This window comes from Alligator mississippiensis, chromosome 4 (assembly GCF_030867095.1).
Source record: "Alligator mississippiensis isolate rAllMis1 chromosome 4, rAllMis1, whole genome shotgun sequence".
In the NCBI taxonomy this organism is placed as follows: Eukaryota; Metazoa; Chordata; order Crocodylia; family Alligatoridae; genus Alligator; species Alligator mississippiensis.
In genome coordinates, this window is record NC_081827.1 from 127,957,431 (window position 1) to 127,984,563 (window position 27,133).

General features: G+C 52.1%; 1 protein-coding gene across 3 annotated transcripts in view; it reads right to left on the bottom strand.

The window, feature by feature from the left end:
• Positions 1-4,148: 4,148 nt before the first annotated feature.
• The window catches only part of LMNTD1 (lamin tail domain containing 1), a 128,336-nt gene continuing 105,351 nt past the window's right edge, over positions 4,149-27,133 (bottom strand). For all 3 annotated transcript variants that reach the window (XM_059726605.1, XM_059726606.1, XM_059726604.1), the window contains one exon: positions 4,149-4,453. Coding sequence is in view for 2 of the 3 variants with exons in the window: in XM_059726606.1 (XP_059582589.1) it covers positions 4,322-4,453 (132 nt within the window). In the remaining variant the exon portion in view is untranslated. The remainder of the gene's footprint in view (positions 4,454-27,133) is intronic.

The window sequence follows — 27,133 nt, forward strand, 5'->3', positions numbered from 1 at the left end:
AACTTCAGTGTTAGGATGTTTTTCTTGATATTCAGCTTAAATGTTTCTTTGCTCTGTTTCCTCCCATTACCCCTAGTTACATTTGGACCCACCCTAAACAATTCCTTTCTCTCCTTGGGTTCATATTGTCCTTGTGCATATCAGGGGAAAAACAGACCTCACATGAGAATGTTCTGCTCCAGTCAGCAGAAACTACAGTAAAGGTCATGCCATGATGCTGTCATCAGGAACAGCAAGAGAGAAATGCCTGTGTCTGTGTGCTCTGTGCCTGCTTCAAGCCCCTATGAAATTAATGGGGAGTTTTCTGCTCCCTCCTCCAGATGTGCTGGAGGTGGCTCATTGCTAGAGAACTGGACCTTATTGGAAGACATGCTCAAGGCTAGTTCCCTTCTGACATGCAGTAGTACCCTCAATAACAAGCATAAGCAGGCACAGAGAAAAAGAAAGCAGAACAACATCAAGTTGCCTAAAGCAGCAATACAAAGTCCAGGCCAGATCTTATGCCACCTAGTAGGCATCTAAGCACCAAAGTGGTATCCTATTCCACCCTAGTCAAGTCCCCCCCCAAAAGGTGTGTACTTTATAACACACCTGCACCTCAACTTGAAGACTAAGGCTGCTGACAGGCATGGGAAGAAAACCAAACCTGCGCTTTACTGGAAGAGGCAACATGTTAGTTCAACCCCAGCATTGATTCAAACAGCTATTAGATAAAAGTGCCAAAAAAGACTCGCTGAAGTGCCCAATCTATACAGATGTTGGGCAAGCTGAATCAAACTAACGCAATGCATCTTCTGGGCACGTTCTAGGCTTGGCGTGGGGGTGCACTGAGTTCCAAGTAAAGCACCATTTGGGGCGGGGATTACATCTGTAAGCAGCCACAATTACAAAAAACAGGGGGCAGGAGGAGGAAGCTTTTATGTTAGCTAGGTAATACAGACTATAGCCCTTAGTAGTCTCCTTTCTGCACATGAGAATGTAGCCAAGAGAGTGTTGCTGCTGTAGAGTCAATATATACTGTGGAATGGAACTCAGCTGTTGCAAACTCCAGTTCATTCTGCTATTGGGTAGCCTCATAGATAGAACCAGGAAAGGAGTGAGAGGGGTGCAGCCATGCCCCCCTTGCCTGTGCTGCACATGCACAGTGAATTCTCTGAACTCCTGGATGGTCAGTGCATGCTTCTGCCAGAGCTCTGCCTGTGCAGGGAGCTCTCTGAGCTCATCAGCTGGTCAGTGTGGGGTTCTGCCAGGGCATGAGCACCAGTGCCGTTCACTCCTTCTTTTCTCCTGCCCCCAAATTAGTCACATGGAAAGGGGTGGAGGTACAAACAGTGGTAGCATTCACCCCTGGACTCCTCAGCCATGTGAAAGTAGTGGCTCTAGCACCAGCCTGTGCTAACCAGCTGATGAGCTCAAAGAGTTCCCTGCTTTGGTGAGAAAGCCAAAGTGAGGAGGGACCACACCACCATATCCCTCTTCAATCTGCCTCTGGCAACCCTTTGGACAAGACATGAACAAGGTTTATTAAAATGGCATCAGTGGCAAGTCTCTAAAGGGTAGCTGGATCTGTTCTGTGTTTATCTTATTGACCCATCTTCTCCACAAACACAGTAGTAATCAGAACATCTGGAAGGAAATGTTCCTTGCATGTAGCACTTTATTAGTACACATATTTATTTAAGTTTTAAATAAAAAGTCAGGAATTTTATGAAGGCAAAAGGAATCCCTATAGCTGAAATAAGATACTTGCCAACATATTGTCAAGGCAATAAAAATTGCAATAATTACACATTGCAATAATAATCCTGAACAATAAGGATTTAAAATATTCTTTGTGATTTCCAGACAATGATAATGACTTAACAGACCAAAGATAGGTCAGACTAGAGAAAGAAGCTGTATATACAATGTGAGGAAAAAGTACAGAGTAAACAAAAATGGATTTGTCTTCAACAGGGGTTGGAAAACAGGAATTAACAGTGTATCTAAGTGGTTCTTTCCATTCAACTGAAGCAAAGGAGGGCCTGGTCTGATGATCAGTTAAGTCAGTTCCAACTAGTGTACCTCAAATATTTGTAAGGCTAGGGACAGACTTTCAAAAAGCCTGAGCTTGAATTGATTCAGTCTTTGCAGTTTAGTCTAACCTGGCTAGGCTAAACCACTTTTGTAACCAGACAGACATCTAAAAAATTGCAGGCACATGCCTGCAGTGGCTCAGACTGGAAGCCAAGGGGCACTAGAGCAGCCCTCCTGTCCCTTCCACAGTACTGAGCTTAAGGGGGAGCATGGCCAGGCTCCATCAGGATGCTCTGATTAGCTCAGCAGGGAATTGATAACAGTGTTTATCACCCCTAACTCAGTATTTATCACCCCATTAAGAAAAGAATAGGGGGACAGTACCAGCTACCTGTTGATTCAGCATGGACCCTAGTCAGCATGTGGTCTGCTAGCTAACATACAGACACCTCTCTGCAAGGCAGAGGGAAGGAGGGAATTCCTGCTTAGCAGGGAGTGGTGAGGGGGGAGAGAACCCTGCAGTGTGTGCTGGAGCTGCAGCCAGAATTCAGAATGACCCAGATAAATTGGAGAAGTGATTTGCAATCAATCAGATGAGATTTAACGAAGACAAGTGCCAAGTCCTGCATTCAAGATGGAATAATGGCATGCATAAATACAGACTGGGGAATGACTAGCTAGGCTACAGTGCTGCAGAGAAGGACCTGGAGGCTATAGTGGAACACAAGCTGAATATGAGCCAAAAGTGTGCTCTTGTTGCCAAAAAAGGCAACAACTTTTTATTGGGTTGTATTAACAGGAGTGTTACTTGTAAATCAAGGGAAGTGATTCTTCCACTCTATTCAGCACTGGTCAAGCATCACCTGGAGTACTGTATTGAGTTTTGAGGCCCCACGCTTCAAGAAGGAGGTGGACATTTTGGAAAAAGTCCCATGCAGAGCAAACCAAATTATTACAGGCCTGGGAAAAGGCTGAAAAAACTAGGGTTATTTAGTCTGGAGAAGAGAAGACTGATTTGATAACAGTCTTCAAATCTCTGAAGAGTGATTATAGATAGGGATGTGCCCAAATCATCATTGTGCAGATTTTGCAGAAATTGCAAAATCAGGAAATCTCCACAAAATCCATGGAAAAAACAAAAACTTACTAGAACTATAATGCTGGCTGCTCCCCAGTGGGTCTTTGATCAGTGCGTATAGGGGATAGGACTAGGAGCAATGGCCTCAAGCTTCATCAGGGGAAATTTAGGTTGGTGATTAGGATGAATTTTCTGACTGTGAGAGTGGTCAAGAACTGGAACAGGTTACCTGGTTTGAGGACATCTGCATCTAGGTTGGGATCCAGAATTTCACAGCAGGCTCCTATCTTTGTAATGGTCTGAAACAAAAGCTTGGATCTCACTACTCACCAATTTAGAGGAAGTTTGCAACTGAATTTTGGATGTAAAGACAGTAGCGTAACTGGAGGGGGATGAGGGGCAGGGAAAGAGGGGAACTAGTTCTGGGCATCTATTTAGAGCAGGAACCAGAATTGTGCCTTTGCCCCGTACCCACTCTTTGCTGTGACTAGAGCAACCCTGCACTGACCACCTGGCTGGAGAAGCCAGGTGTGGGGACAGCTAGGACAGGTAAGATCATCTTTCTTCTCTCCTCCCCCACCAATTCTCCCCACCAACACTCAACACTGCTTCCCCCTTCCCCAGGGCACAGGGAAGTTGACAGAGCAGTCATGACCTAGAGCTTTGGCTGCCCAGTTTTTGCCTTAGTTATAGCATAATCATTAGCCATTGCTGACCCTGAGAGCATTTTGTGAGGCAACTTTGACAACCCAGTCTCATTTATCACCAGCCTCTACTGGGTTTGATAGTTTACTAGCACTTTGTAAAAAAAGAGCAGGCAACAGATTATTGTAGTATAGGAAATAATACCCTGAAAATATTTTGAGCATATGTTTCCCTTTGCAAACAAAATAGATGGTTATTTTCTGCAAGGCAATTATTGGCCTGTGCAGTTAAATAATTTCTTTCTTCTCACATATATACATACAGCTTTAGGTTTATGTACAGATAGAATTGTTCACGTTCTATATACACCCCATTACCAGCCAATACATTCAGTCACATTACTAATGACCAGAATCAGCAAAACAAACTTTATTGTGGGGACCAGGCTACACAGAAATGTGACTTACAATTTGTAGTGTCACTTAACAGCCAAACCTCCTCATTCCTTGAAGCAATGGTTAACGTTACTGGCTCCTGAGCATTAATTCTCCTCCCTCCTGTTCTTAGATCCTGGATCAGGTGTTATGTGAAAGTGGAAGGAGTAAATGAAGCCTGGGTTGGTAGCCTGAAGTTGTAAGCCAAAGGGACAAAGTACTTCTGCAGAGCAGAGCTGGTGGGTGCAGAGCCTACATACATCACTCCACCTAAATTAGGCTGCAAAAGGAAAACAAGATCTCCAGTAAGTAATGTGGGGAGAATAAGTGGATATGGCATTAAATCAACACTCTTTAAGTGACCCTTATTTTGTTAGCTAAACTAGTCTTTATGCTTAATGATTTAAAAGCACACACATGGTAATAGAGCCTGAAGTCTCCTTGAGCCACAGAGAAACAGGGAAGATACCTGCCCCAGGCCCAGCCACAGGAGGTATCTTCCCTCTTTCCCTTGTGGCAGGCTGAGCCTATGTTCTTCACTTCTCTCCCTCTTATATGTCTGGCTGGTATCTGGATTTCTTGGAAGGTTGCCTATGAATCCAAGGCAGGGGATGGAAGGGGAGGAGGGGGAAGCTGGTGCTACTAGACTCCAACAGAACTCCACAGTTAGACCCTCTAGCTAACGATGCCTCTCCCTTCTCTCTCTTGCTAGTTCAGCTTGTGAGATTCTGTGCCTTTGGAGCCTATACAGTAGCCTTTGGCTCTTAATCATGGCCTCCAGCTTCGCCCACAGTCATGCCCCTGGCTTCACAGGTATCATTCAGTCTCAATTTTGTGGGGCCTCCCAACCCAGTCAGTAACTTCTGCCCCTCAGGCGCTAATCCTAAGGCTCTCAGGCCTGGCCCACTGTTTCAGGAGTCAGCTCCTTTGCTTCAGTCCATCTCACACCCTTGTTCCATGCTGGGCTCAAAAAGCAGAGTACCCCAGGCACCCTACGGCATGACCTTCAAACTGCCCCTTCATATCTACCCCCAAGCCACTGGCCAATAACAAACAAAAACTCTTGAAGGCTCTGACCCTCCTGGGTATAAGGAAGGAAAGACTTTTGACTTTTTAACTACTTTATTCAGGGGCTTGGGGTACAAAAAGTAGGCCCCTCCAGGGTTCAGGTCCAATACACAAAGCAAAGACAAACTAATTACCATCAAACCAAAAGCACCATGCCATTACAGTCATAACATCACACCATGACCTTTTCTGTATTACACCTTGTGCCTAACATGCCATTATGCCATTGGGACACCGGCCACATGGTCATACAGGCCACAGCCCTCTATAAACAAATGATTCCTACCCTGCTTTATCCAATCATACATGTGACAAAACCTTCAACTTCCCACACAAAGAAAAAAAAGCAAAAAGCAGCCTGGTGAGGGCCCAGGGCGTGGCGCGGGCTTGGAGTTGCACTCCAACACCGAGCCTGCCCGTTTGCCCAGACCAGTCATGACATCAGAGCGCATATTGAAGACTGTCTTCCACATGGCACAGTGTTCCCCAAGGGCCCAGCGTGCCTCAAAGGCAGGCACCAGCTGCCGGAGCACAGCATGCTCAAACTCCAGCAAGAGGTGCGCCCGCACCAGAAGGCTGAAAAGCCACAGGGCATTGTCTGAGTCAGTCCTGGCAAGCCGGCTGTGGCAGCTCTTGAGGACAGCCATCTTGGCCTGCTCCAGTAGAAAGTTGGCCAGGCAGACGGTGCCCCGCTTGGCCATCCAGTATAGGTAGGAGCACGTGTAAGTGGTCTCCGAGAGGCTCCTGCCCAGTGCCTGCAGTGGCAGCTCGAGGGTGACAAAGAGTGGCCACAGGGGGGACAGGCAAGGAAGGCATAAAAGAGGTCTTTCTCAATGCCCCTGGGGCAGAAGAGGCAGGCCATCAAGGTGGCTGGGTCAAAGTGGGACGCAAACATGCCAGTGGTTAGGATGCCGTGCAGCAAACGCCACTGTAGGTCGCCAGTCTTCTTGGCGGTTGGTGGCTTATACAATGTGCGCCAAGCCAGGTGGGCCAGTGGGGAATCTGGTGGCCCCAGACACCGTGACCATGTTGTATCAGGGTGGCCCGCCAGCACCTGGGTATGGTAGACGTGAACCACCCAGGTTTACAGGCTTCTACGCGACAACAAAGCAAAGAGGCAACCCGTGTCAATGTAGGGAGGCACGGGGAGCATCAGCAGGGTGCCAGACCCACTAGCCAGCTTGCTGGCCACGGCTGGGGTGACTGGCAGCATGGACAAAGACTCGCTTGGTGCATCTGCGGTGCTGGGGACCTGGTGCGCTCAGAGATGGTCATCCAGGGTGGCTGCTGCCTCCAGTGGGAGGGCAGGCTGGATGTTACCCAGGAGATGGCCCATGCTGTGGACAGAGCACATGCCTAGCCAAGTGGTCAGGGCCTCAGGCGAGAGCCAGGCCAACTGAGCAGGGTCAAGGAGATAGTTAAGGCGGAGGACACTCGCCTGGATGAGGGTGGCTATGAGGCTCGCGGAAGCCAGGCTTGGCACAGGGCACCACAGGGCTGGGTTGTGTACCAGGTCCCTCAGAAGGTATGGGGAACTGCAGGTGCCGGGCCTGGGGCTGGAAGTGGAAGGTGGCCTGCCAGGCTCATACCATGCTGTGGTAAAAAGCCAGAAGCACCGCCCAGTTCAGGAGCATGAGGTGCAGCAGGAAGAGCTCCTGGTTGAAGCCGAGGGCTCCTATCCTCTGCAGGAACCTGCAGGCCAGTTGTTGTCAGGGTAGGCACTCCTCACCGTAGAAGAGTCGCTGAAGGGCTTGCAGGTGGAAAGCGGCCACCTTGCTCACCAGGTCAATCAGGCTCTGGCCCCCTTCAGTGACAGGTAGGTAAAGGACAGCTTGTGGGATCCAGTGGAGCCCATTCCAGAAAATAAATATACCAGGAGGCGCTGGAATCTCTCAAGTAGGTCCTGTGGTGGGTCGAGTACAATGCACCGGTGCCACAGGGTTGCCACTACCAGGTTGTTGGCAATGAGGACATGTCCACGGTAGAAGAGTCTGGGTAGGTGCCACAGCCATCATTGCAGGCGGGCCTCCACCCCCTCCTTAAGGCAGTCCCAGTTGTGTGCCATGAAGGTTGGCAACCACAGGAACATGCCCAGGACCTTGAGGCCCTCACAGCATGAGGTGAGGACCCCTGGCAAATCCAGGGGGGTCATGCTGGTCCACATGCCAAGCAGCAGGGTATCACTCTTGGGCCAGTTGATATGGGCTGAGAAGGCATGCTCATAGGCTTGCTGGCCCCATGCTGAGTGCTGAAGAAGATGGTCATGTCATCGATATATGCTGACAGTCAGAGCGGAGGGCCAATGGATGGACCCATGGCCATTGGCAGGGCCACACTGTTCAGGCAGCACTGCAGTGCATGCAGCAGCAGCTCAATGGCCAGGGTGTAGAGCATGCCCGACAGGGGGCAGCCCTGACATGGGCTGGCTCAATGGCTAGGATGTAGAGTATACCCAGCCAGGGTGCAGAGAATGCTGTTCATCTTCAGCAGGCTGTAGGTGTCTTGGTACAAGACCCAGAGGGTCCCAGTGAAGAGGGGCCTGAAGCCAAAGGTCTTTGGAGTCAGGAAGAAGTAGGCATGGCCCACCTGGTCAAAGGCCTTCTCCTGGTCCAGAGAGGTGAGGCCAATGTCCAGGCAGAAGAGTTTGCTGGCTGTAAGTAGGTCATGCAGCAGGAACAGGTTTTCTTGGATGGTCCTGCCCAGCACACAGTAGCTCTGCTCAGACCCAGTGATGAAGGCCATGATGGTGTGGAGGTGGGTCACCAGCACTTTGGCCAGAATCTTGTAGTCCACGCACAGCAGAAAGACTGGCTGCCAGTTCTTAATGCAGCCAAGGTCTTCCTTCTTGGGCAGCAGCGTGAGCACCATTTGGCAGCAGCTGATCAGCAGGGCCTTGTTGGTGAGGCTCTCCTGGAAAACGCACAGAAGTCAGGGGCCATGGAGAGGCCAGAAGGTCTTTTAGAACTCGGCAGGTAACCCGTTGAGACCTGGGGGTTTGCCAGAGGCGAGGCCAGCTATGGTGGCTGCCAGCTCCTCCAGAGGTAATTCCTGCTCAAGCTTGCTGGCCGTCAGGGTGCAGAGACATTGCAGGCCCTTGTGGAGTTCCTGTATGTCCTCGGGGAAGGATGTCCCAGCTGCAAACAGGTCATGATAGAAGGTGATGGCATACTTATGCACTTTGCCCAGGTCCATGATTACCTGGCCTTTGGGGGTCTTGAGGTGACCTAAGACTTTGCTCACTGCCCACCACTGCTCCAGGCTGAAGAAGCAGGTTGGGGTGTTGGTTTCCACCAGCTCTTGGCCATGGGCATGGATCCTCACTCCATGGGCCATACTCTCTGCTAAGTCACGCAGGCATTTCCTGCAGAACCAGAGGCTTTTGTGCAGTGCTGCATTGCTGCCAACTGCCAGCAGGGCAACCTTGAGGTCTGCCACATCTTCCTCCAGCTTATGGATACAGTAGCACAGTTCATTTGTGGTCAGCTGGGTGTATTGCTGGCAAAAAGCCTGGATCTGTACCTTGTCCACATCCCACCATAGCTTCCAGGAGGAGTAGCTCAGTCTTGCAGCCTCCCAGCCCCACCAAACAGGGCAAAGCAGTCCTGGAAGTAGGAGACTTGAAGCAGGCTGACACTGAAGCACTAATAAGGCACCTGTGCGCACAGGCTCTCCCAGGCAGGCTCAGGTTAAAGCAGGCCAGGCCATGATCTGACAGGCCGGAGGGAACAATGTGTCTGCTGTGCAGGAGTGGCAGATGGTGGTCAAGGCGGCCCATGGTGAGACCGCTGGCACTCGTCCTGGCCCAAGTGTACTGGTGCATGCCAGGATGCAGGGCTCAACAGATGTGGATGAGGTCCATGCTCTTCAGGGCAGACTGCATCTTGTGGGCTGAGGACAGATGAGGCTCAGGCCTGTGCAGTCAAACGAGGCATCAGTGATGGAATTAAAGTCCCCACCTATAAGGAGCAGGTCATCACCCTCACTAGCATTGTGCAGGAGGGTGGCCAAGGTCTCAAAGAAAATGACCCTCTCCTGGCCATCAGTGGGTGTGTAGACATTGACATATAGCAGGTGGTGTTGTGCTAGGGTGATGCAGACAGTCAGAAGGTGGCTGGGGATGACTTCCCATACCACCTCCATGTCAAGCTGCAGTTGTGGTGATAGGGGAGTCATGACCCCAGTGCTGAGGTTGGTGCTGTGGCTCAGGAACAAATGGCCTTGCCAGGCAGTGTGCCAAGCCACCTGGTTGAGCCCGTCAGAATGCGTCTCCTGGAGGAAGGCGACAGCCAGCTGCTTCTGGTGCAGGAGCTTCAGGATGGTCTCCCGTTTCACTGGATTTTGATAACCGTTGATGTTAAAAGTGCCATTGGTGTGGGTATGGGACAGAAAAAGTGAAGTAAGGTGTAGGTGGAAAAGCGAGCACCCAAGAGCAGAGCAAAATAGCAGAGACAGGTTAGGGAAGGCTCATCATGCCCTACTCTACTCCAGGAACACCCCCAGGCCCCACTCATCTCTCACCCACTGTGCAAGGTTCTCTAGATGGTAAGCCATCTGCTGGGTGCCTAGATCTTGCTGCATAGGTTTGGCTGCAGCTCTGGCAGCCTTGATAAAGAGCTCAGGGTCTGTGCACCACTGGGTGATGTGCCCTGCTATATTCTTCTGTCCTTTGGTCTGCTTCAGAAAGGCCAGGAGACCTCCATAGTCAGGGCCGGCCCAGGGCAGGGTCTGCCAACATGGGCTGGACATTTCCTACAGAGCAATGGCAAGGCTGCGCTCTAGGTGGGAGCTCACCCACAACCATAGTGTCTACACCCTCAATGTCCAGACATATCAGCCTCTCTCATCGTCCAGGTCAAGGACCATCTCCAAGAGAGTACTCTCTGCCTTCTTGAGGGGAGAGAAGTCATCCTGCTCTCAAGATTGCTTGTGACACTCAGACAGCTGGATCTCCATCTCACTAGCTTCCCCATCCAATCCAATAGATTGGGATGCAACCAAGACGTCAGACTCCTCTGCTGCCCCCTGGGTCTGGCTTCCAGAATAGAAGCATTCTGTATCATCTTTACTGCCACCTGACTCCAGAAGCTAGGAGACAGGCAAGGGGTTGGTGACCCCTGCTATTGCCTCTCCCACCACCAAGTCATCCCTGCTCTTAGTCACGTGTAACATAACAGTTGAAGCGGGGTCAGACTCTCCAGTGGGGGCACCCCTGGTGCCAGCCAAGGAGGGTCCCAGTGGGGATAGGGTGTTCCGAGAGGCCCCCTTCACCTTCCTTTCTTTCTTCTTCTTCTTCCTAGTGGCAGGTGGCCCACCACTCATAGGTGATGGGCCAGACTGCTCCCAGCCCACCTCCCCAGGGCCAGCCACCTCAGACAAGGCCGCAGTGGAGGGCAGCCAGGACAAGGCCTAAGTCCCATTGTCTGACAGGGCCTTGGTGCCACAGTCACTGGCCACCCCAACTGGGGTGGTCAGGGCAGACAGGGGGCAAGTGGAGGCATCAGCCCCTCTACCTGGTGGGGCTTCTGCACCAACGGGGTAGGCACCATAGGTGGAATGGGCGGGGAGAAGGCTGGGGAGTAGTTCCAACCCCTCCACTGGATGCTGCTCTCACACCAGACACCCCAGCCCCCTCGGATGGAACAGGGGTGAAAAGAGGTCAGGAAGAGCTCCTGGCCTCACTGAGCGGGGCTTGTGTCCCAGAAGTGGATGCGCCATCCATCGGTGCTGCTGTAGTCACTGATGTTCTGGCCACTTTCCCCCACAGACACTGGGCTGCTAGGTGGGAAGAGCTACCACACTGGAAACACATGGTCTCCAAAGAAAAATAAATCACAAACCTCTGCCCATCAAGTATGAGGCTCAAGGAGCAAGGCAGAGACTGTGGGCCCTCCCTGAGGAGCACAAAAACCTGCCTTCCAAAAGACAGGACATGCTTCAGCTTCGGGTCCTTGCTTCTGATCATCAGTCAGCAAAAGGGACTCGTAGAAACCCAATAGGGCTTAAGTTCCTTGGCCAGCTCCCGATCGGTCACACGTGGGGGCATGTTGGAAATCACCACCCTCACTGCCTGGGTGTCTAGGAGCATGACAAGATAGTGTACACCCACAATGTCCAGGCCCTCTGCGCACAGCTTGTTGACTAGGGTGGAAGCACTCAAGTAAATCACTGGGTCTGTGTAAACATGACCTGTGTAATGTATGTTACACTGTCCCAGGAGACCAGCTAGGGCACCTACGCAGACCTCAATCCCAACATAGGGAGGGGTGTGAACCCCCAAGCCATGGTTAAGGGAGAGGTCTTGAGAGGCATCCTCATGCCAGCTGCTGGGTGTAGGAGCAGCCATTCCTGCTAGGACAGGGTTAATTTCAAAAGCTAAAAGCTAAGACAATGCAAGAAAGATGTATATATTAACTACAGAGATAAGTCTGGGAATGTGGCCATAAAAAACTAAATGGGAGGGGGAAAGGGGTGGAGTGAAAGGAGTTGGGGATGGGGTATGAGGGTTAGGAAAAAAACAGAAACAGAAAAGAAAGGGGGGGGGATTAAGAGCACCCCTCAAAAGGCAAGATATAGAAAAAGATAAATCCCAGCAACAAGCAAGCAGAAAAGAAAGAAAGAGAGAAAAAAAAAAGAAAGAAAGACTTTTGACTTTTTAAAACTACTTTATTTGGGGGTTCAGGGATACAAAATGGTTGGCCACTTACAAAGCAAAAAACAAACAAATTACTATCAAACCAAGAACACCATGTCATTGCATTAATCACATCACACCGTGACAGACACCTTTGCTACATTTCACGTTGTGTCTTACATGTTAGTTATGCGGTTGGAATGCCAGCCACATGGTCATAACTATAAATAAACAATTCATACCCTGCTCTATCCAATCATACACATGATAACACCTTCAACTTCCCACACAAAAAGAAAACAAAAAAAGAAGCCTGGTGAGGGCCCAGGAGACGGCATGAGCTGGAAGATATAGTCTGACACTGAGCCAGCCCGGTCGCCCAGACTGGTTGCCCAGACCAGTCATGGACATCAGAGTGCGTATTTGAGATGGCCGTCCTCCACATGTACAGTGCTCCCTCAAGGGCCCAGCGTGTCTTAAAGGCTGGCACCGCCTGCCAGAGCACAGCGTACTCAAAGTCCAGGGAGTGGCGCCTCTGCCCCAGGAGGCCGAAAAGCCGCAGGCCATCATCTGAACTGGTCCTGGCAAGCCGGTTGTGGTGGCTCTTGAGGACAGCCATCTTGGCCTGACCCAGTAAAAAGTTGATCAGGCAGATGGGGCCCTTTTCAGCCACCCAGTACAGGTAGGAGCACACGTAGGTGGTCTCTGAGAAGCTCCTGCCCAGTGCTCCCAGAAGCGGCTCAAGGGTGACAAAGAGTGGCTGCAGGGGAGACAGTCAAGGAAGGCATGAAAAAGAGTCTCCTCAACACCCCCCAGGCAGAAGGGACAGGCTGTTAAGGCAGCTGGGTCAAAGTGGGGCGCAAACGTGCAGTGGCTAGGATGCCGTGCAGCAACTACCACTGCAGGTCGCCAGTCTTCTTGGCAGTTGGTAGCTTATACAATGTGCACCACACTGGGTGGACTGGTGGGGAAATCTGGCAGCCCCAGGCACCATTGCCACGGTGTATTGGGGTGGCCCGCCAGCACTTGGGCATGGCAGACATGAACCACCCAGGCATATGGTCTTCTATGTGACAGAAAAGCAAAGGGACAACCCATGTCACTGTCAGGAGGCACCGGGAGCATCAGCAGGGTGCCAGGGCCACCGGACATGGCCAAGGTGACTGATAACGCAAGAAAAACCCCACTCAGGACACCCCCAGTGCAGGGGACCTGGCCCGCCTGGAGATGGTCATCCAGGGTGGCTGCTGCCTCCAATGGGAGGGCAGCCTGGATGTCACACAGGAGACAGCCCACGCTGCAGATGGAGCGCATGCCCAGCCGGGTGGTCAAGGCCTTGGGCAAGAGCCAGGCCGACCGAGCAGGGTCAAGGAGATGGCTCAGGTGGAGGATACATGCCTGGATGAGAATGGCTGTGAGAGTGGCAGAGGCCAGGCTCAGCACAGGGCGCCTCAGAGCTCGGTTGTGCACCAGGGGTTCCCTCAGCAAATGCGGGAACTGCAGGTGACAGGCCCAGGGCTGGAGACGAACAGTGGTTTGTCAGGCTCGTACCATGCCACGGTAGAAAGCTGGAAGCACCGCCCAGTTCAAAAGCGTGAGGTCCAAGAGGAAGAGCTCCCAGTCAAAGCCAAGGGCCCCCACCCTCTTCAGAAACTGGCACGCCAGTTGTTGCCAAGGTGGGTGCTCCTCACTATACAGGAGTTGAAGGGCCTGCAGGCGGAAGGCGACCACCTTGCTTGCAAGGTCAACCAAACTCTGGCCCCCCTCAGCTACAGGTAGGTAAAGGACAGCTCGTGGGAGCCAGTGGAGTCCATCCCAGAAAAAAAAAATCAACCAGGAGGTGCTGGAGTCACTTGAGTAGGTCCTGTGGTGGATCAAGTATGGTGCACCGGTGCCACAAGGTCACCGCCGCTAGGTTGTTCATGATGAGAACACATCCATGGTAGGAGAGACTGGGTAGGTGCCAGTGCCACCTTTGTAGGTGGCCTTCCACTTCTTCCTTGAGGCCGTCCCAGTTGCATGACATGAAGGTCGGTGGTCCTAGGAACACGCCCAGGACCTTAAGGCCCTCACAGCGCCAGGTGAGGCTCCCTGGCAAATCTGGGGGGGGTCATGGTGATCCACTCACCAAGCAACAGGGTATCACTCTTGGCCCAGTTGATACAGGCCAAAGAGTTGCGTTCATAGGCTCGCTGGCAGTCTGTCAGAGCCACCATGTCTTCCTGGGTGTTAAGGAAGATGGTCACTTCATCTGCATATGCTGATAGCCGGGGGCAATGGACAGGCCCATGGCCAATGGTAAGGCTACACCACTCAGGCAGCGCTGCAGTGCATGCAGCAATCGCTCAATGGCCAGAGCATAGAGCATGCTCAACAGGGGGCAGCCCTGATGGATGTCTCTGCATGCGGGGAACGGGGCACAGAGCACCCCATTCACCTTGAGCAGACTGGAAGTGTCTTGATACAAGACCCAGAGGGCCCCAGTGAAAAGGGACCCAAAGCCAAAGGCCTCCAGGGTCTGAAAGAGGTAGGCGTGGTCCACCCGGTCAAAGGCTTTCTCCTGATCCAGAGAGAAGAGGCCAATGTCTAGGCCAAAGAGTTCACTGGCTGTAAGTAGGTTGCACAGCAGAAACAGGTTGTCTTGGATGGTTCTGCCCGGCACGCAGTAGCTCTGCTCAGGCCCAGTGACGGAGGCCATGACAGTGTGGAGGCGGGTGGCCAGTGCTTTCGCCAGAATCTTGTAGTCCGTGCACAGCAGGGAGACCAGCCACCAGTTCTTAATGCAGCCAAGGTCTCCTTTCTTGGGCAGCAGCGTGAGCACTGCACGGTGGCAACTGACTGGCAAGACCTTGTTGGCAAGACTCTCCTGGAAAACACGCAGGAGACAGGGGCTGAGAAGAGGCCAGAAAGTCTTGTAGAACTCAGGAGATAACCTGTTGAGGCCTGGGGCTTTGCCAGAGGTAAGGCCAGCTGTGGCAGCTGCCAGCTCCGCCAAACAATTCCTGCTCAAGCTCGCTGGCCTCCAGGGCACAAAGGTGTGGCAGGACTACATGGAGTTCCCGCGTAGCCTCAGGGCAAGACGGCTCAGCCGCAAACAGGTTACAATAGAAGGCAATGGTGTGCTCACGTACTTCACCTGGGTCAGTGATTACCTGGCCCTTAGGGGTCTTGAGGTGATCTAAGACTTTGCTCACTGCCTGCTGTCGCTCCATGTTGAAGAAGAAGTGGGTTGGGGCATCTGTTTTGGCCAGCTCTTGGCAGCGGGCGTGGATCCTCACTCCATGGGCTGCACTCTCTGCTAAGTCACGCAGGCACTTCCTCCAGAACCGGGGGCTCTTGAGCAGCACGGCATCACTGCCAGCAGCCAGCAGGGCAGCCTCGAGCTTTACCACATCTTCCTCCAGCTCTCTGATATGGTGGCGCAGTTCATTTGTGGCCAGCTGAGTGTACTGCTGGCAAAAAGCCCAGATCTGTACCTTGCCCACATCCCACCATAGCTTGCAGGAGGAGTAATTCAGTCTTGTGGCCTCCCAGCCCTACCAAAAGTTGGCAAAGCAGTCCCAGAAGTAAGAGTCTTGAAGCAGGCTGACATTGAAACACCAATAGGGCACTCGCACGCAGGGTCTCCCCGGCAGGCTCAATTCACAGCAAGCCAGGCTATGATCTGATGGACCTGAGGGAATGATGCGGCCACTGTGTAGGAGTGGCAGGTGGTGCCTGGTGACAAATGCAGTCGAGGCGGGTCATAGTGAGACCACCAGCACTCATCCTGGCCAAGGAGTACTGGCGCGCATCAGGGTGCAGGGCTTGCCAGATGTCAATGAGGCCTGCAGTCTCCAAGATGGACTGCAGCTTGTGGGCTGAGGGCATGTGAGGCTCAGGCCCCGTATGGTCGAACGGGGTGTCAGTGGTACAATTATAGTCCCCACCTATAAGGAGCAGGTCATCATTCTCGCTAACATCACGCAAAAGGATGGCCAAGGTCTCAAAGAAAATGACCCTTTCCTGGCCACCAGTAGGTGCATAAACATTGATAAGTAGAAGGTGGTGTTGTGCTAGGGTGACGCGGACAATCAGCAGGCAGCTGGGGACAATCTCCTGCGCCACTGCCATGTTATACTGTAGTTGTGATGATAGGAGAGTCGCAACCTCGGCTCCAAGGTTGGTGCCACAACTCAAGAACAACTGGCCTTGTGAGGCAGTGTGCCAAGCCAACTGGTTGGCCCTGTCGGACTGCGTCTCCTGGAGGAAGGCGACAGCCAGTTGCTTCTGGCACAGGAGCTCCAGAACGGCCTCCTGTTTCACTGGATCTCGACAGCCATTGATGTTAAAAGTACCAATGGTTGTGGCTGCCACGGGTGTGGGTATGGGAGAGGAAGAGTGAAGTAAGGTGTAGATAGAAGAGTGAGCCCCTGAGAGCAGAGCAAAAAGCAGAGACGGGTTGAAAAAGGCCTATCATGCGCTACTCTACTCCAGGGACCCTGCCAGGCCCCACTTGTCTCCCATCTGCTGTGCGAGCTTCTCCAGATGATAACCCGTCTGCCGAGTGCCTAGATCTTGTTGCATAAGTTTGGCCGCAGCTCTGGCAGCCTTGATAAAAACTTTAGGATCTGCGCACCATTGGATGATGTGCCCTGCTATGTTCTTCTGTCCTTTAGTATATTTTGAAAAGGTCAGGAGCCCCCCCCATAGTCAGGACCTACCCTGGGGGGGTCTACCAACATGGGCTGCACATTTCCGACAGATGCAAGGCAAGGCTGTACCCTAGTTGGGAGCTCAGCATCTACACCCTCAATATCTAAACCCATCAACCTCCTCTGATTGCCCAGGTCAAGGTTTGGCTCTCGAAGAGCAATCCCCACCATCTTGGGGGGGAGAGAGGCCATCCTGCTCTCGAGGTCACTTCCGACACTCAGAAAGCTGGATCTCCATCTCACTAGCCTCCTCATATAATTCAGTAGCCTGGGATGTGACCAAGAGGTCAGCAGACTCCTCTGCTGCCCCCTGGGTCAGATCTCCAGAAGAGACATTGTGCATAGGTCTTACTGCCACCCACCTGTAGAAGCTAGGAGATGGGCGAGGGGTTAGTGACCCCCGCCTTCACCTCCCCCACCTCCAAGAGGCTGTCATCCCCTGTCAACAGGGTCATTGACATGACAGCCAGAGTGGGGCCAGGCTCTCCAGCGGGGACCCCCCCCAGCATCAGCTGAGGAAGGTCTCAGTGGGGATGGGGAGTCCCGAGTGGTCCCTTTCACTTTTTTCTCTTTGTTCTTCTTCTTCATGGCAGGTGGCCCACCCTTCATAGAGGATGGGCCAGACTGTTTCTGGCCTACCTCCCCAGGGCCATCCACCTCAGACAAGGCCATGGTGGAGGGCAACTGGGAGGAGGGCTAAGCCCCATCATCCGACAGGGCCTTGGTGCCACAATTGCTGACCACCCCAGCCACCTCAATTGGGGTGGTCAGGGCAGGCAGGGGGGAAGTGGAGGCATCAGCCTTTCCACCTGATGGTGTCTCTGTACTGGTGGGGGTGGGCACTGTAGGTGGAATGAGTGGGGGGGAGGGTTGGGGCCTAGTCCCAACCCCTCCACTGGGTGGCACTCTCATGCCAGAGACTCCAGCTCCCTCAGATGGAACAGGGGTAGAAGGAGGTTGGGAAAAGCTCCCAGCCTCACTGGGTGGGGCCTGCATCCCAGAAGTGGATGCACCATTCGTCGGCACCGCTGTAGTTGCTGATGTTCTGGCCAATCTCCCCTGTGGGCACTGGGCTGCTAGGTGAGAAGAGCTATCACACTGAAAACACGTGGTCTCCCCCAAAAGAAAAAAAATAGATCACAAACCTCCACCCATTGAACATGAGGCTCAAGGACTGAGGCAGAGACTGTGGGTTCTCCCTGAGAAGCATGAAAGCCTGCCTTTGAAAAGACAGGACATGCCTTAGCTTGGGGTTCCTACTTCCCATTGTCAGTCAGCAAAAGGGACTTGAGCCCTATCGGTTCTTACAAGTTCCTTGGCCAGCTCCAGATCAGTCACATTTGGGGGCACATTAAAAATCACCACCCTCACTGCTGGGGTGTCTAGGGGAGTGACAAAATAGTGCATGCCTGCAATGTCCAGGCCCTTTGCACACACCCTGTTAACTAGGGTGGAATTGCTCAGGTAAATCATTGGGACCGTGTTAACACAACCTGCATAACGTATGTTACGCTGTCCCAGGAGACTAGCAAGGGTATCTATGCAGACCTAGACCATGATGTAGGGAGGGGTGTGAACCCTTAAGCCATGGGTAATGGGGAGGTTCTGAGAGGCATCCTCATGCCAGCTGCTGGGTGTAGGAGCAGCCATTCCTGCTAGGGCAGGGTTAATTTTAACCTATTACAAAGAAAAAGAAAACAAAAAAAAAAGTTTATACTATTTAAAAAGATAAGTGTCTGGGAATGCAACCATAAAACTCTAGATGGGAGGGGGAAAGGATTGGAGGGAAGAAAAAAAAATGGTGTGGGGGGAGGGGGTTGAAACAGTGAAAAAAAAGAAAACAAAGGGGGGAAGAAGGGGTAATTAAGAGCACCCCTCGGAAGGCAAACTATTGGAAAAGGTAACTCCCCGCAACAAGTAAACAGAAAAGAAAGAAAGAAAGGAAAAGAAATAGTAAGAAAGAAGGCTGTAAAGAAGTAACTCACAGATAAAGAAACTGGAAGTACAGGAGGGAGGGGACAAAGAGGAGAGATAAAGAGGGGGAAAAAAGCTACAAAAATGCAAGAAAAGAAATCAGAAAGAGAGATAAACAGAAACTAGAGACCTTTAGAGAGATGGGAGTCAGAAAAGAAAAAAGAGATAGGAAGCCAGGGAGTCTTACGCTCAGGATCGCCCCACGCGGTTCCAAGCAAGCCTGGTCCGGTGCATCCAAAGCGGAAGGAAGGACTTTTTAACTACTTTATTTCAGGAAAGGTCAAGTACATAAAGCAAAAAAACCATCAAACCACACCAAAGAGAAACCATTCCAGGACATTCAGAACATCACACCGTGACAAACACCTTCGCAGTAGTACACGTCGTGCCTAACATGCCATTATAGCCCTCGAGAAACAAACAGTTCCACCCCTCCCTGTCCCATACTACACGTGCAAAAACCTTCAGCATCTCACCCCAAGAAAAAAGCAGCCTGGTGAGGGCCCAGGGCACGGCACAAGCCGGAAGCCACAGTCTGTCAGCGCGCCTGCCCGGTTGCCCAGACCGGTCAAGACATCAGAGCGCGTATTTGAGACAGCCGTCCTCCATGTGGCACAGCGCTCCCTCAAGGGCCCAGAGTGCCTCAAAGGCGGGCACCCCCAGCCGGAGCACAGCGTGCTCAAACTCCAGTGAGAGGCGTGCCCGTACTAGGAGGCTGAAGAGCAACGGGGCATCGTCTGAGCTGGTGCCGGCAAGCCAGTTGCAGCGGCTCTTGAGGACAGCCATCTTGGCCTGGCCCAGCAAAAAGTTGGCCAGGCAGATGGCGCCCCGCTCGGCCACCCAGTATGGGTAGGAGCACATGTAGGTGGTCTCCGAGAGGCTCCTGCCCAGCGCCTGCAGCGGTGGTTTGAGGGTGCCAAAGAGCGGTCGCAGGCGGGGACAGTCCAGGAAGGCGTGAAAGAGATCCTCCTCCATGCCCCCAGGGTAGAAGGGGCAGGCCGTCGAGGCGGCTGGGTCCAAGTGGGACACAAACGTGCCAGTGGCTAGGATGCCATGCAGCAACCGCCACTGCAGGTCGCGTCTTCTTGGTGGTCGGCGGCTTATACAATGTGCGCCATGCCGGGTGGACCAGTGGGGAAGCCGGTGGCCCCAGGCGCCATCGCCATGGTGTATCGAGGCGGCCCGCCAACATCTGAGCATGGCTGATGCAAACCACCCAGGCATACAAGCTTCTACATGATAGAGAAGCAAAGGGACAACCCGTGTCACTATCGGGAGGCATGGGGAGCCACAACAGAGTGCCCGGCCCACTGGCCAACTCCGCGGCCACAGCCGGGGTGACCGGCAGCGGAGGAAAAGCCTCGCTCGCAGCATCTGTGGCCCGGGGGATCTGGCGTGCCCAGAGATGTTCGTCCAAGGCGGTCGCCGCCTCCGGCGGGAGGGCAGCGTGGATGTCCCGCAGGAGATGGCCCATGCTGCGGACGGAGCATACGCCCAGCCATGTGGCCAGCGCCTTGGGCAAGAGCCAGGCTGACCGAGTGGGGTCAAGGAGATGGTGCAGGCGGAGGACACATGCCTGGATGAGGGTGGCTATGAGGCTGGCAGAGGCCAGGCTCGGCACAGAGCCCCACAGGGCTGAGTTGTGCACCAGAGGCTCTCTCAGCAGCTGTGGGAAACACGGGGCCCGGGCTCGAGGCTGGAGGCGGAAAGCAGCCTGCCAGGCTCGTACCATGCTGCAGTAAAAGGCTGGAAGCACTGCCCAGTTCAGGAGCATGGGGGTCAGCAGAAAGAGCTCCCGGTCAAAGCCAAGGGCGCTGACCCTCTGCAGGAACCGGCACGCCAGTTGTTGCCAGGGCAGGTGCTCCTCGCTGTAAAGCAGTCACTGAAGGGCTTGCAGGCAGAAGGCTGCCACCCTGCTTGCCAAGTCAACCAGACCCTGGCCCCCCTCGGCGACAGGTAGGTAAAGGATGGCTCGCGGGAGCCAGTGGCGCCCATCCCAGAAGAAGTCTACCAGGATGCGCTGGAGTCTCTCAAGTAGATCTGGTGGGGGGTCGAGCACAGCGCACCGGTGCCACAAGGTCGCTGCCGCCAAGTTGCTGATGATGAGGATGCGGCCCCAGTAGGAAAGGCTGGGCAGGTGCCAGCACCACTGTTGCAGATGGGCCTCCACCCCTTCCTCAAGACCGTCCCAGTTGCGCGCCATGAAGGTTGGTGGCCCCACGAACACGCCCAAGACCTTGAGGCCCTCACGGCGCCAGATAAGGCCCCCCCGCAAATCTGGGGGGGGTGTGCCAGTCCATGCGCCAAGCAGCAGAGTATCGCTCTTGGCCCAGTTGATGCGGGCGGAGGAGGCGCGCTCATAGGCACGCTGGCAATCTGCCAGGGCCCGCACGTCTTCCTGGGTGTTGAGGAAGACGGTGACATCATCCGCATATGCCGACAGCTGGAGAGGAGGGTCAACGAATGGGCCCGTGGCCAATGGCAGGGCCACACCACTCAGGCAGCGCTGCAGCGTGTATAGCAGCGGCTTGATGGCCAGGGCGTAGAGCATGCCCGACAATGGACACCCCTGACGAATGCCCCTGCGTGCGGGGAACGAAGCGCAAAGCACACCGTTCTCCTTGAACAGGCTGGAAATGTCTTGGTACAAGACCCGGAGGGCCCCAGTGAAGAGGGACCCAAAACCAAAGGCCTCCAGAGTCCAGAAAAGATAGGCGTGGCCCACCCGGTCGAAGGCGTGGCCATCTCCTGGTCCAGAGAGATGAGGCCAAAGAGTTCGCTAGCTGTGAGTAGGTCATGCAGCAGGAACAGGTTGTCTTGAATGGTCCTGCCCGGCATGCAGTAGCTCTGCTCGGGCCTAGTGAGAAAGGCCATGACTGCGCAGAGGCGGGTGGCTAGCGCTTTGGCCAGAATCTTACAGTCTGCACATAGCAGGGAGACCAGCCGCCAGTTCTTAATGTAGCCAAGGTCTCCCTTCTTGGGCAGCAGGGTCAGCACCGCTCGGCGGCAGCTGATCGGCAAGACCTTGTCAGCGAGGTTCTCCTGGAAAACGCGCAGGAGACTGGGGCCGAGGAGGGGCCAAAAGGTCTTGTAAAACTCGGCAGGCAACCCATCGAGGCCCGGGGCTTTGCCGGAGGTGAGGCCAGCCGTGGCGGCTGTCAGCTCTTCCAGGGACAAGTCCCGCTCATGCTCGCCGGCCTCCAGGGCATTGAGACGTGGTAGGCCCTCGTGGAGTTCCCGTGTGGCCTCAGGGCATGACAGCTCAGCCACAAACAGGTCACGATAGAAGGCGACGGCATGTTCGCATATTTCGCCCGGCTCTGTAATTACCCAGCCCTCAGGAGTCTTGAGATGATCCAAGACTTTGCTCGCTGCCCTCTGCCGCTCCAGGTTGAAAAAGAAGTGGGTCAGGGCGTCAGTTTCCACCAGCTCCTGGCAGCGGGCGCAGATCCTCGTGCTGTGGGCCGCGCTCTCTGCCAAGTTGCACGGGCATTTCCTGCAGAACCGGAGGCTCTCACTCAGTGCTGCGTCGCTGCCAGCGGCAAGCAGAGCAGCCTCGAGCTCCGCCACGTCCTCCTCCAGCTCTCGGATATGTTGGCGTGTCTCGTTCATGGCCAGATGGGTGTACTGCTGGCAAAAGGCTCGGATCTGTATCTTGCCCACGTCCCACCACAGCTTCCAGGAGGAGGAGTGGCTCGGTCTCGCAGCCTCCCACCTCCGCCAAAAGTGGGCAAAGCAGCCCCGGAAATAGGAGTCCTGAAGCAGGCTGACATTGAAACACCAATAAGGTGCCCGTGCGCAGGCTCTCCCCGGCAGGCTCAGTTCAGAAAGTGAAGATAAGCAGCCAAAGGGGGGAGGGAATTGGGGGGTGAAAGAGAAGCGTGGATAGAGCAAAGTAAGAGCAGGGGGAATGAAAAATGCACCCCTTGAGCGGCAAATGATAAGAGACCTCCCCGTGGAGGGGGAGATGGGTGGAGGGGAAAAAAAGCGGCAGGGGGAGGAGGGGAAGGGGGGGGGGGTTAGAACAGCGAAAAGAAAAGAAAAGAAAAGAAAAAGGAAAACAAAGGGGTGAGGGGGGGAAGAAGGGGCAATTAAGAACACCTCTAGAAGGCAGGCTAATGGAAAAGGTAACTCCCCGCAACAAGCAAACCGAAAAGAGAGAAAAAAAAGGGAAAGAGACAGTAAGAAAGAAGGCTGCGAGAAGCAACTCACAGACAAAGAAACCAGAAGCAAGGGGGGAAGGGAGAGAGAGGAAAGAGAAAGGGGGGAGAAAAAGCTACAAAAAATGCGAAAAAAGAATCAGAAAGCAAGATAAACAGAAGCTAGAGACCTTTAGACAGGTGGGAGTGAAGAAAGAAAAGAGGTAGGAAACCGGGGAGTCTTACGCTTGGGATCGCCCCACACAGCTCCAAGTGAGCCTGGTCCAAAGTGGAAGGAAGGCAGAAAGGAAGGAAAAAAATATGTATAGCCCAGCCAAGCACACAAGAGCTGGGAGAGGGCAAATTCATTCCACTAAGTGTTGTAACCCTAACCTTCCTTAGAAGGTTATTCACTTAGCCAGAGAGAGCTCCTTCTCCTCTGACATCCAGGGCATCACTGCTCTCCTTTCCTCCTGGAGAAGCTTTATATGCTGCCCCAGCCCTGCCTCTACTGGTTAGCTGATCTCTATTTCACTGCTCATGTACAAGTGCAGCTTCTCAAGTCTGCAGCAGTTTCCACAGTCTTCTGCCAGTTACTAAAGGTGAGTCCACAACTCTGGAGCTGTCCCAACTAACTCTGCTGTTTTTTGCACCAGCTGGAAGTACTCAGAGATTCCCCTGAGGCTAGATAGCTTTTCATGGCAGCCTACTAGCAGGGGTCCTGCTTCAGTGGTTCCCCACCCCTCCCTTATTACAGGGATTTTCTCATCTTACAGTTTCATAGTTATTAAGGTCGGAAGGGACCTCAATAGATCATTCTGATCCCTTGCCCTGGGCAGGAAAGAGTGCTGGGGTCATATGACCCCAGCCAGGTGCTTGTCCAGTCTCCTCTTGAAGACCCCCAAGGTAGGGGAGAGCATCACCTCCCTTGGAAGCCCATTCCAGATTCTGGCAACCCTTACTGTAAAGTTCTCCCTGATGTCCAACCTAAATTTGCTCTCTGTCAGTTTGTGGCCATCATTTCTGGTTATTCCAAGGGGTGCCCTGGTAAATAGAGCATCTTCTGTTTCTTGCTGCCCCCCTCCCTCACCCCCCCCACCCCGATGAATTTGTAAATGGCCACAAGATCCTTCTCAGCCTTCTCTTGTGGAGACTGAAGAGATTCAGGTCCCTCAGTCTCTCCTCGAAGGGCCTTACCTGCATACAAACATACACGTGCCCTCCTCCAGACCCTCTCAAGGTTATCCATGTCCCTCTTGAAGTACAGCACCCAGAACTGGATGCAGTACTCCAACTATGGCCTAACCAATGCCATATAGAGGGGAAGTATCACCTCCCTGGATCTTGGTCTGGGGCTAAGCCCTTTATACTTTTCTGTTACTGAGTTCCCCATGTCCAAGTGCTGGCTTCTCTGCACCAAAAAAATCCTGCTCTAACAGAGCCCCATGGTCTTCTCCAGTCAATCCCCGTTTCCTTAATAACAGCGCTTTTGTCCCCTGTTATACCGTGTACGCCAATTTGGCTCAAACCTGAGCTGGTGGGGTCAGTCTATTCCATTGGAAGTCCTTCTGCAAAGGTGCCAACAAGTACCAGCTGGGATGATGGTGTTAGTTTTGTGTAACTTTGTTCTTTGGGAACTTGGCTCAGATTGCTAAACCACTTCACATTTAGCCACCAATGGATAGCTTTGAGTCATTCATGCACTGAGAAAGATTCAAATCAACATCCCAGAGGTAAAAGGCACACTAGCCTTTGCTAATTTCATAGACCATCTAGGCCTTTCCTGCATGGTGGCAGAAGAGAATGGGCTGAATATAGGTCACTGGATCTAAAAAAGTACAACAAAGCACTGTTCTGGACTGAGATTTTCAAAACTCACTAAATACTTTTGGGCATCCAGAGGGACAGGGACAGGAGGAATCCATTTTCAAAAAGGGGTGAAAATCTTAAATAGACTGAAATGGCTTAAGGTGAGCACTGAAATACTGAAGAGTCTTCAAACCACTCACTCTCCCTGAAAATCATTAATAAATATTTCAACATTAAAATTACCTGAACATAGGAAAATGATGACACCTTTAAATGTCTCAGGGTATTAAACTTGAGCAGGATTATTAACCCCATTGACTCTCACTTCTCAGACTGAAAGTGGAAGGGGAACAGAAAGCATAGCTCAGTTTCTGACACTGCATCCAATAATGCGTGTCAACAAGCTGACAATACCATCATCTGGCAATCTGTCACTAAGAGGAAGGGGTGGCTTCTTTAAGAAATTATATGGAATTCTCATTGCTAATTTTGGCCCATCAAAGTGATTATGAAATCAGTACTTAGAGACAATGTTTATGCTAGCATCCCTCAGACATGGGCTGTTGGATAAGCAGCGTGCATGTGGCATGGGGGCTGGAGCTGGCTTATGTGCTGTACATGGCACAGGGCCAGTCTGGGGTATATGCTGCATATGGTACCTGTGCCAGACCTGCTCTGTGTACTGGATCTAGTCCAGTTTGGATTGGGCCCACAGATTGGCCATCTGTGCTGGATCCAGCATGTGGGCCAGTCCAGCACAGGCATCATATGAAGTACGAACCCCAGAATGGCCCTGTGTGTTGTGTGGCCAATGGGGCTGGAGGTAGCATGTACTACACACAGCACGTGGGGCTATTCTGGGGTATGCACTGCATGTTGTACCTATGCCAGACTGGCCCTGCAGGTTGGATCCAGGGCTGGTCTGGATCAGACTAGCCTCATGTGCCAAATCCAACATTCAGGGCCAGTCTGGCATGGGTGCCATACACAGGACACACCTCAAACCGGCTCCACATGCTTAATGTAGTGTATGGCATGGGGGGCTGGTTCAAGGCACTTGTCATGTATTGTGTGCAGGGGTGGGGCCAGTGCATGCTGTATGCCATGTATGAGGCTGCAGCTGGTGACCATACTGGACCAGTTCTGCAAACTGGATTTGGCAAATAGTCTTTGGGCTTAATCCAGCCTATAGACTGGCCCCACACCTCTCATCTGTCCCATACAACCAGATGAGTTTAACAACCCTGTTGAATGCCCCTATGGGCATTTATATACATGGGAATTGGGGGCAGGGTGCTCTTTAATTAGAGTGGCTCCAAGGGCCGCTCTAATTAAAAGACCTGGAGGGTCTTGTGTATGAGCATACTTGCACTTAAAAATGGCAGCAGGTATGTTTTAACTAAAGCTTGTTTGATTAGCTTTAGTTAAACCGCCCCCCCCCCCACCCAACTTTTAAGCACAGGGATGCTGATACAGGAGGTGCTGGAGTTTGCTGGAGCACAGCAATTACCCTGCTCCACCAGATGTGATTAACTGAGCTTGCTGCAACACGCTGTAATTACAGTGTGCCAGAGCAGACTCGCTGTTTGTGTATAGGTGCCTGATGTTGTATATTCTTTGCTGAATTATACAGTGCTTCTTATTAAAAGTAAGTCTTATGAAGAGCCATGTTCTACCTTTGACATTGTGAGTGCACTGATTTCGAAAGGACGGGCATATGTGCACAGGGCAGAATATCACCTTAAATAGCTATCTGTCTCAGACAAGTGCTGCTTCTAGATTAATGTATGTACAACATGTTCATATCAAATTGAGGTCTCCACTTATTTTAAAAGCTGCTCACTTAAAACACAGATTGTAAGCAAAAGTTAAATAGACACAGTTGAAAAAAAAATGAGGGAACTGAATTTGGGATGTTTACAGAGATTGAATGGGGAAAGGCATAGAGGAGAAGAAAAGATACTATAGTTTGAAAGTGGTCTATTGGTTAAAGCAACTGAAGAAGCCAAAAGAAACTCTGAAAACTATGACCATCACTGATTTTCTGTGTGGTTTTAGAAAGGTGACACAACTTCATTATGTTATCATGCAGCATACTTATAAAGAACAGTTCAGACATCTTTACATTATTAGAACAACCATCTTAAATAAATATCTATGAAGAATAAATATTTTCCCTGGAAAACGAATTCTCTTCCATACAAAAAGGTGACTTTACCTGTTAAATCAATAGATCTAATCTAGGAATAAATCTGCAGTGGTCAATATTCTCAAGATGTCTTTTTTATATTTATGTGAAGTCATCCTTAAAAATTGTCTGGTAATGAAATTAATCTATTGTAGGCCAAGATGTATTGATGCTATGCATTCAAGAGATCTTGATTACACTGAATCTTCTTGAAATAATTTGAGTTTATGTATATCATGTCATGTCAAAATGTCTGTCTGCTTCTTTGGAAGAAAGTGAGAGTAACTAAGCAAGCATGTGCTAGGAGATGCTTTTCAAGGTGAAGGGAGAAATCATGTAAATGACAATGTGTTTCACTTCCAGGAGAGGAAGAAAAAACAGTCCATATGGGAAGCTATCCCAGGGTAGCTTTTATGGAATAAATTATTTCATAATAGCTAATCCAGGTAGTTCCCCC